Source organism: Dipodomys merriami, unplaced genomic scaffold (genome assembly GCF_024711535.1).
Source record: "Dipodomys merriami isolate MVZ:Mamm:240054 unplaced genomic scaffold, mDipMer1.0.p SCAF_1, whole genome shotgun sequence".
Taxonomy (NCBI): Eukaryota; Metazoa; Chordata; class Mammalia; order Rodentia; family Heteromyidae; genus Dipodomys; species Dipodomys merriami.
In genome coordinates, this window is record NW_027202270.1 from 94,643,035 (window position 1) to 94,660,546 (window position 17,512).

Genomic DNA, 17,512 nt, shown 5'->3' on the forward strand with positions numbered 1-17,512 from the left:
TCTACATTGAAAATGAAAAATGATCAGGAAGCATAGTTTACATAGTAGAGTACTTGCTTGGTTTTTTGCTTGTTTGTTTGCTTGTTTTTTTCCCCTGTCATGGGCCCTGAACTCTGAGACTCGGAGCCTAGTGCTGTCCCTCAGCTCTTCAACTCAAGGCTAGTGCTGTACCACTTGAGCCGAAGCGCCACTTCCAGCTTTTTCTGCTTATGTGGTGCTGAGGAATCAAACCCAGGGCCTCATGCATGCAAGGAAAGCACTCTACCACTGAGCCACCTTCCCAGCCCCCTGCTTGTTTTTTTAAGTCTGAGTATGATTACAAAACAAATTCAGTATTTCCTCCAAGTTTGCCTTTGAGACAACTACATTTGTTCTTAAAAAAAATGTGCACACTTACATTTAAAAACTCATCATGAAATTCTATCATGCTATGAAATGATGCCATGTTATATATGACAAAGGCAATAAGATATTTTAATGCTTTTTTAAAATATTGAATTCAACCTTGAATTAAACAACTGGTATTACTGAATTACGAACAGCACATAAAGATTACACAGTGAATATTTTTATTTTAAATCCCCATCTGGTGCTTAATGTCACTTCAGCTGTTCATTTTTTTAATGTTTCTCTACACAACTAGCCAATAATTCCACAAACCAGTATAAATACTAGAATTTTTAAACTCATTTTCAAATGGAAAAACAGTGCCATACTTTTCACTTTTAACTCATCTGAATTTGAGAAGACTATCAATTAAGATTGACTCTTTTCTAAAATAATTTCTTATGAGTGATAGAAAATTCTGTTAAATCTTAATAGTAAAAGAAAATTTAAATGAAATGACTCTTAAACCCAATTAACTAACAAATAACATCTAATTTTCATTTTCCATTGGCATAACAGCAATGTTTCTATACCACAGCTCTGATGTTTGAATGGCATTAAATTTACACATTAAAAACAGACATACACGCATTTTATACACTCACCCTATAAAACACTGTAAAACATTTTTTAAAACAGTGTGTATCTTTCCATTCTACAGGAAAGCTAGATAGGCCTGTACAGTCAAAGAATTTAATAAATAAGAAAAATTTTATCAAGTAAATGATTTTAAAGTAGTACAGTATACAGAAGCAAACTAGTTAAACTATTCAAACATTCAAGATACTAACTTTAAACAGACCAGCAGAGACAACTGTATATATCAAGGGTAACAATGTGAAATACAGATGTCAACCTCTACTGCTCTCTTGTATATTGCAAAACATGACTTGATGTTTGTCCTTTCCCGATTCTCCACATTTTGTTTTTATATCCACAGTAAGCACATAATTGCTTAATTATGTACAACTCATACTTCCTAGCATTTCTTTTTTCATATGCCTAGCTCCCTCACCTTTCCCTTTGTCTTTTCCTTTTAATAGAAATCAGACCTTGATTGTATTTTTAATTCCTATGCAGAAAATCAGGCAGTTTTTCTTTTTCATTTGTAAAATGAACAAGGTTTTTCAAATCAGGCTTTTTTCACTTTATTTTTTTTCTTTTATGTATTGTTTTCTATATATTCTTTTATGTATTGTCCCTACAAATATCAGAGGTGCCTCCTTCCCATTCCCAACCAATAGTCACAGCAATATCCACTTTTTAATCTAAGAAACCTCAAACTGTTTCTAGACTCCAGAATATATATCCCCATGCCTATGTATTTTTTGTCTCCACATCTCAAATGACCTTCCACTCATGTACATAAACAAATTAAAATTCAACCCTGAAAACTTTTTCAGCGCTTTTTAAATCTAAAACTACCAATTAAGAGTGGTAATTCAAGTTCTAGACATAATTGTCCCTTTACCATAGGAATCACACTTTATTACAAGCAGATATGCATATTGCTTGTTTCATTGGTTGGAAGCAGCATTTCATCATATATGAGATCTGGCCCACAGTGAGTACAATAAATGCCCAAAAAATGTGGCACAGAAAAGCGGGGGAGGCAGCCATCTGAAGAAACCCTCTAACTCAAAATACTTTGTCTATTTGTATGAAAGTAGAATAAAAAAAACCATTAAAATTATATGTCCTGAGTTCAAGCCCAGTATCAGCTCTTTCACACTATCACAAGAAAAATTATAAGAAGTCTTGGTTCTGCATTTGCCATGTGGCCAAAAGGACTAATGTGATGGAGCTATCAAATCTTATAAAATCATTCACTAATTTAAACTTCTTTATTAACAACTAAATCTTTTGATTTCACGTTGCTGAAGTCAGAGTATATTAATGGTGGTCTTCACTGCAGAGGTGAGTTTTGAGTATGATTGACTTTCAGTTTCCTTCATACAAAATAACACAATATCACCTACTCAGAAATATAATTATATACATACTCCACCACTACCACCATAAGGAAACTAGAAATGTGATGAAAACAAAGCAAAGATGAATAGCTTTCTTTATCTACCAACTGTTATTACATAAGCACTTCACAAAAAAGACAATAAATTGTCCATTAACTCATTCATATATTCATTTCAATTTCAAGTGCCACCTATGATTAACATTATTGGACAGTATGTTGAACACACATCATCAGGAAGTAGGGATGACAAAATTCCCAACTCAAATGGATTTAACCCAATTATACAACTGAAATAACTGAAGTATCACAAAAGATTGTTTTAAAGCTGTGGGAGTAGAATTCCTCAAAATCACTTTAAGTAACTAGGTGGTCAAGCCTGTTAGCCAAGGTACTCAAGAAGTGACAGCAGGAGGATTGCTAGACAGGGAGACATCGTCTCAAAATAAAATCCAACAAAAGGGCTACATGAGCTAAGGTAGCTCATGTAGTAAATGTGTTTGCCTAGCATACTCAAGACCCTGGATTCAGCCCTAGGACATACAAACACAAATACCATCATGTTAAATATTTTTATAATAATGTTAAAAGATAATCCTTAAGGCTATATATGGCACAGTAAAAACAGTAGCAGAATTCTAATTAACTGACAAGTGAACCAAATTAATGACATGGACAGGCAAAACAAAAAAAATAGCAGTTATTAAATGAAAATTTATAGTCCAGGCACATTCTTGTTTCCTTTCAATACATGCTTATTTTTAACATACTATTTGTCCTTTTAAAACCAATCAAAAAGACTACCTAGCTAAATATATCACTGAGAAAAGTTTTTATGAAGCTACAAAAACTAAACAATAAATATATACATTTTTGTGGTGGGGAAGGGAATGGTAGGGCTGGTCTCTGGGCTTGAACTCAGGGACTAGGTAGTATTGCTACACTTTTGTGCTCAAGATGATTGCTCTATCACTTGAGCAACAGCTCCACTTTTGACTTTTTACGGAATTAATTGGAGATAAGTCTCAATGGACTTTCCTGCCCAAGCTGGCTTCAAACTATGATTCTCAGACCTCAGCTTCCTTATTAGCTACGATTACAGTCATGAGCCACCAGTACCTGGCTAATGTATATATTCTTGAAAAACAATCCTTAAAAACAAAATTTGACTTAGACCATCTACATATTTTTTAAAGAAGGTCAATACTGTTTAACCTATTTCCCCCTCACACCAAAAAAAATACAGAGCAGGAGAAAATGAAAGAAAGAAAACTATAGAATATAAAGTAAAAAACACAGAACTAAAAAAAATGATAAAAATAAATAGTACAATTATAGGAGAACAGAAAACAACCAGAAGATACAATATAAGCACATAAAGTGTCATCCTTTTATTTCATTAAACGCTGGGAAGGACTGAAATAATATGTTTTAACTGTAGCAAATCAACTAAAATTAAACACACACACACACACACACACACACACACACACACACACACACACACCTTAAGGTTTTTATTGCTGCTGTTTGTGATACTGAGCCTTGAGCACAAGGCCTACCACTGTCCTTTATCTCAAGGCTATATCACTCTACCACTTGAGCCACAGTTCTACTTCTGGCTTTTGGCTGGTTAATTGGAAATAAGTGGACTTTCCTGCCTGGGCTGGCTTCAAACTACAATTCTCAGATCTTAACTTTCTTCATAACTAGGATTATAGGCTTCAGCCACTTGCACCTGGCAGATTATTGACTTTTAAGCTAGAGGGAAGAAAAAGTAATAACTTAGTTCATTAGTTATAACCATCAAGAAATAAATAAAGACCAAATTTACTCCAAAAATCCAAAAGCATACTTAAAAGTTAACAGGATAATTACTGGCCTTAGAAAAACGATGTCAGGCCTAGCAAAAAGTTGGCAAGAGGACAACTCAATCAATAAGCTAGGCATAACTCAATCAATAAGCTAGGCATGGTAAATTATCCATTCACTCATTCATGTATTCAATTCAATTTCCAGTGTCACATATTACTAACATACTGGACAGTATGTTGAACACACGGCAGCAGGCAGTAGGGATGACAAAATTCCCCATTCAAATGTGCTTGTGGTCCCAGCAATGAGGAAACACTAAATTAGGTTAGTACCATTTCTTGCCCTGAAGACAACTCTGCAAGTCACTATCTGAAATATAAGAAAAGGCCGTAGTGAGGCTCAAGTGTAGTGTCTGCCAAGCAAGCTTAAGGCCCAGAGTTCAATTCCAATTTGCCCCAAGTCAATTCCAATTTGCACCTCTGCTATACACACACACACACACACACACACACACACACACACACACACACACACACACACACACACACACACACACACACACACACACACACACACACCACCTTTGCATAAATCACTTACTTTCCTATTACTATGGTTTCCTCAATTGTTAAATAATGTGATCAAAGCTAAACTTTATCACTTTTAATCTAGTTTCACAATTCTACCATTTTCCTCAATATTCTTTAAATAGCCTCTTAGTTGTCCCTCAGAGCTATCATTAAGCCTCAGACAGGGATTCTACAAAATAGAAAAAAAATCCAAAATAAAATTTAAGGATACAATCAAGAAATACAATTTCTCAGAATAGAGCAAAACAAACTTGCCTGTATTTCTTTAATGAAGAAAAAATGCTCTGCAATAATTCTAAGATATGGGACCAAATACCTGCCTATGACTGGGCTCATTAAAGAGCATCTGATAAATATGCACAACAAATAATGAGAGTAAAGCTTCCAGATAGATCTTAACATTAAATGATTAAACCAGTTTGTTTGTTTGTTTGTTTTTAAAAAGTACTCCACGCATTTTTAAGCAATCAGAAGTTGGTCTTAGAAAAACAAAAACATGAAGTATAAAAAAAAAATGAGACAGGAGTATGTGGCAAACTTTCTAAGAAAACACTCATTTGTTCCTAAGAATAAACTCTAAAAGAATAGGCATTTAAGAAAATAAGTGAAAAGGGCTATGGTTCTTCTAAAATATTTAGCAACAAGAACAAGTAAACAAAAACATATACTATATTTCTCCAATTCTGTGAACGTCCTTCTTTTCCATCCTTCCTGCAAATTACTGGTTCTTAAAGTAATTCTCAATCTAGTCCTACAGAAACAAATAATTAACAATTTAAGTAAAAATAATCTAAACTCAAAATGACTTTTAAAAACAAAAAAGTATCTAAGATTTGAAATCTTACTCATCAAACTCATGATCTGACTAAATTCACCGTACAGACAGAATTATGAGGCATTCAATGTATAACTATCCTCAAAAATCATTGACGGAGAAGACTTCATAAAATACGTGCTTGGTTTCACAAAGAAAATAATAAATTCATCAATTTAAAATTTAAAAATTTCTGAGTTCATTATAAATTTTATTAAAAATTACAGGTATACGGAACATCCATAAAACACAAAACTAGCCTAGAAATATAAAGATAATATTAAAGTATTTCATAAGTTAATTAAATGGACAAAAATGTTGTATTTTCTACACAAAATCCTATTACTTGAGTCACTTTGCTGTTAAAAAACTCAAAATACTCATTTCAGTATTTATGACAGGCGCTTCAGGAAACAGGAAAGATCAATGATGGAATCAAGATTTGTCATGGAATGATATGCATATTCTGCTTTGGAACTTACCAAATACTGAAATTATATCAAAAAGTATCAGTTCTTTCATTACTTTATAGTCTTAAAATGATTATCCTTTTTTGTCTTCCTTATCAAAACTTTAAAAATAATGGTGAAGTATATATGAGAAATTTTAAGGTATTGCTTTCATATTGATAACTGATAAGGAACAAGTTTATGATATCAAAGATGAAAAATCCTTACTGAACAGTAACATGATTTATGTTCAAACATGTGAATCTGATTCTCTTGACCTCTACATGACTATTTTTTATCTTATTTCTCCTAAAAATAGTAATTACAAATAAAGTTCCAACTATTCATAACAAAAATGAAAATTTTCTTGCAAACCATATCTTTAGAATCAACTAGTTACTACCAATACTGGTTAAAAAAATCCTTTCGGGAAAAGTACAAAGGCTAAGAATACAATTAGATAAAGAAATCTATGCAAAGCCTTACATTTAATTATTCTTAGATAACTGACAAATTATAGTCAATGTACATATTAAAAAATTAAATTAGCAAAGTTAACAGAAAAATTGAAAGTGACAAATTCCAACACAGAGATTCTTAAGTGTCATGTGTATTTCAAATTATTTCAAAATAGTGTAATACCCAGGCAGATTAAAATTGAAGACATTTTTACCATAGGAACTTTTTTTCCATTCATATTATCTCTATTTTGGGGTAAGACACTAGACACATCATAAGAACTTCCTTAGATATTATGGAAGCATACTCTAAGTGGATGCTTAAACTAAATTAAGGAATTAAAAACAGTATCAAGTTCTAGCATTATAAAACTATTTCGAATATAGAATACTTGTCTTATTTGTTGGAATACTTTTTAAAAAAGTATGCAAAGTTTAGTTTCCAAAGTCATCCATATGTCTAAAAAACAAAACTTAATTTTGCATGAGTTATTTCTCTTATAAATGTAGGGAAGCAAATGCTAATATAATTTTTAAAGCCAGAAAGAATTGCCACTTATCTCCACTCACTCATGAATTAAAAATACACTTGTGGAATTCAATAGCTCTGAAATAATTTCATTTCTATACTTAAAACTTCTGTATCTTCATATGTATATATTTTCAGTCATGTAAATTCTTCCCATTTGAAATATTTCCATAATAAAAGTGGAAGATGGCTTTCCTTATGGTCTAGTGGTTAGGAGATGGTGCCTTTAAAATTTAAGATGAAGAAAAGGAAAACTTCAATAGCCTTAGCATCAAAAATATTGAAAAGTATTGAAAAATATTGCTTCCTTTCCTGCACATTGTGTTTTATACCATGACACCTCAGTCTCTGAGGGTCAGATTAATTAAGCTCCATAGCAGCTGCAGTGCAATGTGAGCCGCACACTGCTGTAGGTCCCACCAGTCCATTCCAATTACCTGTAGTATTCCAGCACTGGACAAGTGACAACCAACTTCTCTCTAGTCACTTGCTCCCACTGGTCTACTGATAAATGTTAGAACAAACTAACCTCTTTTTGGAAAAGACTGCAAAGCTGAATGCACCTGCTGCAGGCTGCAATGATGAGTCCCAGAGAGATGTTTGTCAGTCAGATCTCTGCAGATGTTATTTAACTTTATGCTAGAGCTATATCCAAAGATGGAAATGAGATGGCAATCAAGCACAAGTCTCCCACCACTGTTCCCCCATTTTATTTTGAAATGTGCTTTAAAGCATAGTTCTACTAAACTAGAAACAACTAAAACTAACCCTATGGTGAAAAACAATACATACTATTAGCTGTTGGATTTTAGTTAACAGGTGGCATATGTTCAGTAATTGCCTCCTGTATCATAAAATTTAGAAACAATTAATTTTAGAATACAGCAAAACAAATTAACTATAAAATTCATAAGTCTTTGAATGTTTCCTAGTCTGGTTTCTAGTGATGCTACGAATTGCTTAGTATTTCTAAGACATAGGTCATTTTTTCTTCTAGGTGTATTATATGAAATATCTTCCATACATATGACACAGTTCATTCTTCTTGAAATCCTTTGGGTTGTTATTTGCAAGGCAATGATGTCAGACTATTTCCTTACAAAGTCACAAGTTTTGAATAAGCTATTTTTCCGAGTCATAGGCTTCAAGTAGCAAATGTCAAAAGTGACACTGTACTATACAATTCATAAAAAATACTAACAGTATGAATTCGTGATCTTCAATCAATTGCTAATTCAATGATAGATTTATCTAAATTAAATAATCAAATAAAATTAATGGCTAAGATATTTTATGCTAATCTATCTTAAAAATCCATGTCACAATACACTTGCTTAAAAAAGATAAGTATAAAAATTCTATCTTGTAGTATCTGTAACGTTCACATACAATATGCTATGGTAATAATGTTCTTACTAAGAATTTCTGTTGCTTAAAATATAAAAATAGAACATGAACATCAATTTGAAAATAAAAAACAGCTCATTTTCATGCAATATCAGTATCTAAGTGAAAGATCATGCTTCCTTCAACTAAGGATATATAGAGAAAAAATTTTAAGGTAACCTATAACAATGGCACTGTGTTACATGTAAACAATACAACTTTAACATTTAAAGAAAAACAACTCATTTGTCAGTAACTCCAGTCACACTACAACCACAAGTATAGTTGAGTTTAATAATAACTATCCAGTGCACTCAACAAAGATGTAAATTAAAATGTTTTGTTTTCTCTGCTTGTTATAAATCTATTTGTATATGAAATTTGCCTTAAATGTGCACCAATAATTTTTTAGGATGCTTTATAGTTAAGAACAAAGAAAAAGTAGGCTTGAACTTCAGAAGATCTAAGAAAAGTATTCACACTGAACTAACAATATCAACACTTTTATTTCAATAATCTAAACATAAATGACCAGTTTTAAGACAAATACCATCTTTTGATTTTCAAAAAATGATCTTACTGTACTCCAATCCTTAGGTAAAATTAACCACTCAATTGTACTAATGTTGAAACTGTAATATTGCAAGAGATTTGTTTTATTGAAAGAAACTTAACTTCATTCTGCTTTTCCATTTATTTAAGAAAAATTAATCAATAAATAACTTGTGATTTTTTAAAAATGTATTACCCAATTTGAACAGCACTAAAATCTAGATACAATGAATGTAAGACTACCAAGTTCTAATTTTGAGGATTGTAAGAGGAAATAATTTATATAAAATGAACTTTAGTTTTATGATCACAAACATGAAAAACATATAAAATATACACTAGATTCCATAAAGTATTCCTGTTTGACTGATGTAATGAATGTCTGCAGTGTCATGTTTTAGAATAAAAATAAGTACCATTGTAAAGTGTTCTAACATCCAAGGCAAACATGAAAATATTTACAGACCTATGTTATTCCCAACCAATACTGTATCCAGTTTCTCCAATTACCTACTTCAACAATCCATTAGAGAATTTTACAGATAAAACCAGTATGTGAACTAACCACAGCTTCATATTCTAGACAAAAGAATAAAAAATATATATATTTTAAAGGAAAACCATCACCATTCTGAAAATACCTACAATAATATAATTCCCAAACTGCGAAAAATGATGTTTTAATACAAAGCAATTTAATGTAAGCTACTTACAAAAGAAATGTAAATAAAACAAATTAAGTTCCACTAATTAAGTAATAAAAAAATATATTCCTAAACCTTTTGGAATGTCTGTATTCTGTGAAGATTAAATTTTTTAAATTTAATAAATCATACAGCACAGCAAAGTATAAAATATATCTACTTGTAGATCACTTTTTCTGATTACAGTAACTGAATAATACACTTTATAATTCTTCAACAATTGTCCTGTTGTTTTATTTAAATATTTTATACATGATACATTAAAATAGGCAATGCAATACCTATTTGTACTAATTATGAACTCATACCAATTAACATGCAAAATGAATTAATCATTTCCAAAAGAATTAAAAATTATTGGCCAGAAATATGACGGGTTACCACACACTAAATTAAAGATAAAACTTACGGGGTAAAATAAAAGCATATTTAAAGAGACTACATTAGCTATAATTTTTAACTGTGCCAATTATTTGAGTTGAAATGTATTAAAATGTTCCCAAACTGTGACTGTATTGTGTGTTGTACATGCACAAGAAAGTTTCCAAAAATACTTGAGTATTTAACTCAGCACTAAGATACACTTACATCAATTTCGAACTTCAGCTATTTTGAGTAAATCCTTTATGTTATACAGCAAAGATAATCTGTCTACTATATGCTCTCTTATCAAGCAACAAACAGAAAAATTCTACAGAAAACAAACCCCAGGCATATTCATTTTATCAGAATATGAAAGACAACGATACACATATATGTATCTGATATAAAACGAGTATCTAAATTATTGCATTTTTATTGGAAATTATAATCAGACAACATGAATCATAATTATCTGAAATGTGTAAAATAAATACCACATATATATGTGATACACACACACACACACACACACACACACACACACACACACACACACAGGACAAAAAGCAAATTGAAAGACGCTCAAAGGCTGTCATATTGAAAAGTATTAAGACCTTAGGTAATTCCACAGGCTGTGGTCAAGTATGGAACTAACAGAATATTAAAATTAAAATCTATCTGAAGGAAAGAAAGTTCTCTTCCAATTTAAATCTAAAAAATTAAAAACATACTGAAATACAAACTGCTCAAAATTCTTAAAGCTTCCTACAAACTACAAGGCTTTATTTTTCCTTAAAATTGATTCTATATTGTGTGATTGGTTTCCACCTGTTACAGGCAAAGTATGAGCTTTCTTTTACCCGACATTTTAACTCACATTTGATCAGGTTACGTCACTAAAGTCGCAAAATCTTATTCAATACATTCTAGCTTTCCATTTGTTTCCACTGGATATTCTTGCTCTGTACAAATAACATGCCTCAGAACTATAAATAAGTAATTTCTATGCAATAAGAAAAAAATGCAAAGCTAAGTGGACTAAAAACAAAAGATCTAATTCTCAGTGCACCCTTTCCAACCCACTGGAAAATAAACTATACTCTAATGAAAAGGCATTTAATTTAGTATTTGGAATATCCTTGATAAACACCAATTTTCTGTAACACCCCTGCACATCTGATACCACCTCATGTATAATGCAAAAAAGCTTTTTCATTTCATCTATTGACAGTGAATTTAATTTGTCATTGCAGCTCTTTTCCTAGAACTGTCATGTTATTAATTCTGCAATCAAGCTCTTTTGAGGGCTTTTATTTGTACTGAGGGTTTTCACAATTCCACATAGATTTTTTATAATATACCTTTTAAATATATAAATATGAATTATCAGGAAACTTCCCTAAATGTGTAAGCAAAGTTTCAGAGATCAGGAATGCCATTAGCAAAACTACACTTATAAGAAACAAACTTTAGAGAGACATCATAAATAGTAGATTTAGAGAGACATCATAAATAGTAGACTGTATTTTATTTCAACAAATTTAATGTTAAACTAGAAACACATTTGATTCATCTAGTTTCAATTATTCTAAAACCTGCTCTGGTATAGTGGTACATCTGTACTACCAAATGAATGACTACAAAAAAAAAGTCCTCCAAATTATCTGCTCATTTAGATGCCAGATATATTAAAGAACTATCAAGCTGAATTAATCATTGAAAAATTATATCAGCTTTTCTTTTCCATCAGAATAAAAATAAATGGTTATTGGTCCCCTAATTATCAAACTAATATTTGTGTAAAATAGAGGTAAAGTAAGTCACTCAAATGGCAGAACACTTGATCTAAGTAAAAGCATACCAACCAGTAATGTTTCAGCTAGGAGTTACACTAGTCCAGTTAAAAGAGTTCTCGATTAAACTTAGGTACATACACTTAAGCAACAAAATGATTTTAAAAGAAGATAAGGTAAAGCATGAAGAACTGCATAGCACTAAGTAAGAACACCACCAAAAAAGTAACAAAACAAAAATATTACACCACCCAGAAAACTTGCCATACTCCAGTAGGTTACTGAACCACAGACATTTTTAATCAAATATGGCTCTTAAATAACACAAATTTTAAAGCATCATTTTCTCCTTGCATAATATAGTAAATTTCCTGATCCCAATTACATTAAAACAAAAATATTTTAAAAATCTGAAGAGGCAGCACTTGTCCTCTTTACTTCATCCAAGGCCAACAAACAAAGCAATGAAGCAGAAAGAGGTACATAATGAATTCAGAAGTAAATGGTCCATTCTTTAAGAAGCTTCCCTACCCCCACTCTTGAATTCACTTTAGACTAATTGTCATTACAATGAGGTCTGAAAACTTGAGAAGAACCTTATTTCCTGATGCCAGCTGTCCAGGTTTCTAACTTTACATTTTTGAGTTTTTCTATGAAGGAGAAGTATTCAGAAATAATTATGAGAATAATATTGCAATTAGTCTAAATTATATACACAGTATATCAACTATAGGAAGATATATAATCAACAATGCAACTAAGCTAAAAAAATTGTTCCACAGTATACTCTAATACAGCAACATTTAAGTCTGTATAGTACAGCAATATTTGTCTTCACTATTATTTGATTTTTTTTTTTCAAGACAATACACAACACAGGTAGATCTTCCAATTCCTTCCTTGAGGATTCATCAAACAATCTCTTCACCAAGGCACCTACCTGGGTAAAAATCTTTGGACTTAGACAGCTTGATGGTGGCTCCAGTTTCTTTTTGCAACTGAACAATTGTCTGTCCTCCCTTCCCAATTATAGATCCAGCAGCATAACTAGGTATGAGAACCTTTAGAAAATACTGGCCGTCTTCTGAAAAACGCAAAGAAATATATTCGGTTAACATGGTATTTTCACTCTGTATCCCCACTCCACCCTCAAGAGAGAACAGCAAGGAAAAGCACTGGGCATGTAGCTGCAAGAAACAGGGGGTTGAAAATAGGTGTATGAGAAGAATTAAAATACACCTACTACACCGAAAAATAGATAAACACAAAATGTTTGCCGTTTTTCTGGGGTTTATACTCCCCAACTTGGAACTCAAATCCAAACATGTTTTAATATTTTTGCAGTATCACAGAAACTGATGAGTAAATTCCAGTTGTTATTCCAAACATGGAAGTCTTCCAATTCTATCTGTGATTACTATGGCAAAATAAAAGGAACTGACCCTTTCACACAACTTCAAAGATTTGTTTAAAAAAAAAAAAAAGACAAACCTTCACTTAACATCTTGAAGAAAAAGATTCCAAGAACGTAAATAGAGATGAGCTAAATTTGTTTGTCATTAGCAAACACACAAGGACTGCAATTATCCCCGTGCCTATACCCTACTTAAAAGTCCAAAAAACAACCGTTCTCCTACCAAATAATCCACCCAAACTGTAGGGTGTATTCCAAGCTTTCAGTAACTGGCAAGAAAAAGAGAAAGAAAAAACTCAAGGGGGTGGACTGAGAAATCTAACTAATCCTGATGTATTTCTTTAGCACTTCTTAGTCTACTATGATCTCTCCTAAGCTCATTAATTAAAGGACCTTAGGAAGAATTTTGAAAACACTAAAAAGCTTAGGAGTCAACGATACTAAATATACATGAAAGTGACCAAATAGATAATGCTCCTTCTCCAAAAAGAACCATATAACGGAGAGTGGGGCCGATAAACCAAGAAAACCCGTAAAGCTTTTCGAAAAGAACCAACTCCATAAACTTTAAATTCTCTCAACCTGATCATGTCTTAAATAAGAAACATTCCGGCAAATCCAGCCTTTTTTTTTAAGGTTGCATGAATATTCCAAATTTTGCGCTGTGCCACTCACAAGACCCCCATCCATTCCTAAGGTATATGCTGGAGATAAATTCACCTCTGCTTCGATGCATTGGGTGCATTGTTAAGATGACTCCAGTGCAAATGAAGAAGCGATACCGGTCCCGTTATAACTCATCTTCCAGGGAAGCGCAGGATGTTAACTAACAAGTCACCGTACCAGACACCCCCCTCGTATGCACACCCTTGAAGACAAATCAATGAGATATTTGTACCGACAATGTAAGTGCGGTCAGGGCATGCACTCAACAAGATTTTTGCATACTACTTGTGGCCCAAAGCGAGGGGATGGACAGAGGCAAAACTCTCCGAAGCCCCGATCACTTGCAATCCGCTACCCAAGTGCCATTTATTTATTTATTTGATCAGACTGTTCAATGCAGCGCGCATCTTCGGGGCGGCCATCCCCTTCACTCGGGGGGTCATCCTCCTCCTCCTCCTTCTCCTCCTCCTCCTCCTTCTCCTTAGCGGACCCCTCTAGCCCAGGTCTCGGGATACTTAAATGGTCAGCCTCAATCGACCGATTAAATGCAAAAGATATAGGTCTTATTCCGAAAACCTGGTCGCCATTTTGATGAATGATAAACACCGAGATGGAAATGTGCCGGGGACGGACGGCAAGGCACGGGGCAGGTGCATGGGGAGGGGGCGCGGGAGCCGCCGGGCTCGGCTCGGCTCGGGCTGGAGGTGTCCGGGCCGCGCGGGGAGGAGGGAGGGCGGCAGGAGGGAGGGAGGGAGGCAGGGCGGGCGGCGGGGGATGGGGCCAGCGGGGAGGTGGAAGCGATACCCACCGCCCGTATTGGTCCTCTTGGTGCTGCCGGCTTCAGGGGGGGCTTCCAGCGGCCTTTTCCGCGAGTCCGGCGGGTCCAGGTCTATGGGAACCCCAGTGTGGGTCCCGTTCTGCTGGATGGGAGCTGCCGCCATCATGTTTGCAGTTCCTTGCCGCTGCTGGGGGGGGGGGTGTTGGAGTAGGGGTGGAGGGGGGGGAGAGAGGGGGGGGAAGCTTCTCCCTTTTGTTTTGGCTCTTTTTTTTCTTTGCTTTTTCTCTCTTTTTCCCCCCCTCTTTTTCGGTTTCTTTCTTTTTTTTTCTTTTTTCTTTTTTTTTTTTTTGCGTGTGGGGTTTCTTAAGGTTTTTTGTTGTTGTTTGATCAGAAAAGGAGCAGTGTTGCTGGCTTGTTCTCACTGGGGAGGGGGCAGGGTGAGGAGCAGCTGCAGTGCAGTGTCGGGAAGGAGACCGGGAATGGAGGGGGTGTGAGGGACGGAGGACGGAGAAGGAGAGAAGAAAGGAGCGCGCGAGGGGGACGCGCGGACCGGAGAGGGGCGAGTGAATGAGCGGGAGGAGGGGAGCGCGGAGGGCCGGGCCAGGGAGTGGGAGCGGCGGGCTGGCGGGGCGCGGCGGGCTGGCGGGCGCGGGGAGCAGCCAGGGAGGAGGAGGAGGAGGAGGAGGAGGACGGAGGAGGGAGAGGAAGGGGGGGAGAGGGAGTGAGGGAAAGAGTGAATGAGCGGGGAGGGTGCGGGAAGGCCGGGGGGCGCGGGGAGAGCGGAGGGGGACGCGGGGAGGCCGGAGCCCGCGAAAGGCGCGCGGCGCCCGGGGGGCCGGCAGCCGGTGTCTCCCCCGCGCTCGCTTAGCGCTGCGCCCGCTCCCGCCGCTGCCGGGGCCGCTGCTGCCGCCGCCGCCGCCGCTGCTGCTGCCGCTGCTGCTGCTGCCGCCGCCGCCGCCGCCGGAGCGGTTCTGCCGTCGCCTGGGCTGCTCGGCGCTGCTGCTGCTGCTGCTGCTGCTGCTGCCGCCCGAGCTCGCTCATTATTTCTCCCGCGCGTGTGTGTGTGGAACGGGGGGGAGGGAGGGAGGGAGGGAGGGAGGGAGGGGGAGAGGAAGGGAGGGGACGGCGGCGAAGAGGGGAGGGGAGCGAGGGCTCGAGTTCGTAGACTCCCACACACTTCGCGCTCGGGTCCCTGCCTCTCAGCAGCAGCGCCGCCGCCGCCGCCGCCGCCGCCGCCGAAGCCTCTCAGCCCGCGGGGCGGGCGAGGGAGAGGAGGGGAGGGGGGGAGGGGAGGGGTGGCGGTGCGCGTGCGTGTGCGCGCGCGGGAGGGGGCGCGCGCGCGCGCGCGCGGGCGGGGGAGAGCGCGCGGTGTCGGTGAGGACCGGAGCCCTGGCGCTCTGGTGGGAAAGCAGAGGTGAAAGGTCACCGGTCCCTGGCAACACGGCTCAGGCAAACGTAAAGCGGCTTGTCGCAGAAACCAAGGGGTCCAAGAAACGCGCTAGGCTGGGAGGGCGGGAAGGAGAAGTTACTGACAGGCGCGCCAGCCAATAAGATGCAAATGTGTGAAAGGTTCTGGAGGCCCCCTTTCCCAATCAGTATCCTGGCGGGGACGAGCGGAGCCCCGGGGATGCGACCTGAAGCTCGGTCCAGCTAGGACTTGGAGCCATGACGACTTTAGCTGTCCGGGGAAGGGCATCCGAGGGACCCTTGGCAGCGGGTGGGACAGCGTCAGGGCTGAGCATGAGCCCGGACTCTACGCTCCCACGACTTCGAGCGAGATGCATGAGTTTGTTGGTTTTTTTTTTAAGAGTTCCATAAAAGACATGAATTAGCATCTCACTGATAGGCGCTTTTCTACGCTGAGATTTTATCAAAAGAGGATTTCTTACTTTCACTATGTGACACCATCTGGGGACGTGTACGGTCACCCGCCGGCCATACATCCCTTCCAGAAGAAACCAGAATACAAATATATATATACATATCTATATATGTATATATATAGATATATATACATATATATATAGCTAGATGTGGGTCTCCACTGGACGCCCTGTAGGAAGATTGAAGACAGGCAACAGCTGAGCGTGCACACAAACCAAAACGTTGGGCGAAATACCAATGTGGAAATAAAACCCATGGCAATGTGCACGGTTTTAGATAATACAGATCTCGGACAGATCACAATTCTGAACCTCAGCCCTACAACACTAGAGGGGGAAAAAAAAATCTAAGATCGCTGGAATGAATCGACTCTGAAAGGACCATAGCGATGGTCTAACCCAAGACCTTTATTTTAAGAGAGGAGTAAATTGACTCCCAAAAAGTATTTTGTTCAAGGTCAAGCAGCAAGTTAGTTGTTTAATTATCTCGGAGTGTTACAAAGCAGGGATAGTGTAGAATCTGGACTTGAGAATCTGAAATACTGGTTTCAGGTTCTTTCCTGGCTGTTCTAAGGCAAATCCCTTAACATGTTGCTATTTATTAAATGTTTACCAAGCCGCAAGCAATCCACTTTACATGTTATATCCATTGCATGCAGGGTATCGTATACTAACCACATTTTTTAGGTATTTTAGTTTGAAATATACTAGTGATTCATCCAAAATTGCACAGTAATAAACATTACAGTAATAATTTAAACACAGACCTTCCACAGTCTATAACTGTCATCTTAAATGTTGCAGTGCACAGAAGCTTCAGGTTTTTCCCCATTTAAAACAAGGGCTACAACTCCAGCTCATAGAAGTGGAATGAGATAATAGATGTGACAAAGTATTGTAACCTATAAGGAAATGTATAAACTTTGACAAGGTTTCTAGGATAAAGAAGTTATTTTTCT

General features: G+C 36.9%; 1 protein-coding gene across 5 annotated transcripts in view; it reads right to left on the reverse strand.

Annotated features, from left to right (window-relative positions):
• Nucleotides 1-15,449, reverse strand: part of Nova1 (NOVA alternative splicing regulator 1) — a 142,743-nt gene extending 127,294 nt beyond the window's left edge. For 3 of the 5 annotated variants that reach the window (XM_070026076.1, XM_070026068.1, XM_070026104.1), the window contains exons 1-2: nt 14,701-15,449; nt 12,753-12,896 (exon numbers count right to left, since the gene is read on the reverse strand). In XM_070026076.1, the coding sequence (XP_069882177.1) occupies nt 12,753-12,896; nt 14,701-14,836 (280 nt within the window). In that variant the 5' untranslated portion in view covers nt 14,837-15,449. Of the gene's footprint in view, nt 1-12,752; nt 12,897-13,946; nt 14,040-14,700 lie in introns of those variants that run through there. The other 2 variants (XM_070026094.1, XM_070026084.1) reach the window with 2 other exon arrangements.
• Nucleotides 15,450-17,512: the final 2,063 nt, after the last annotated feature.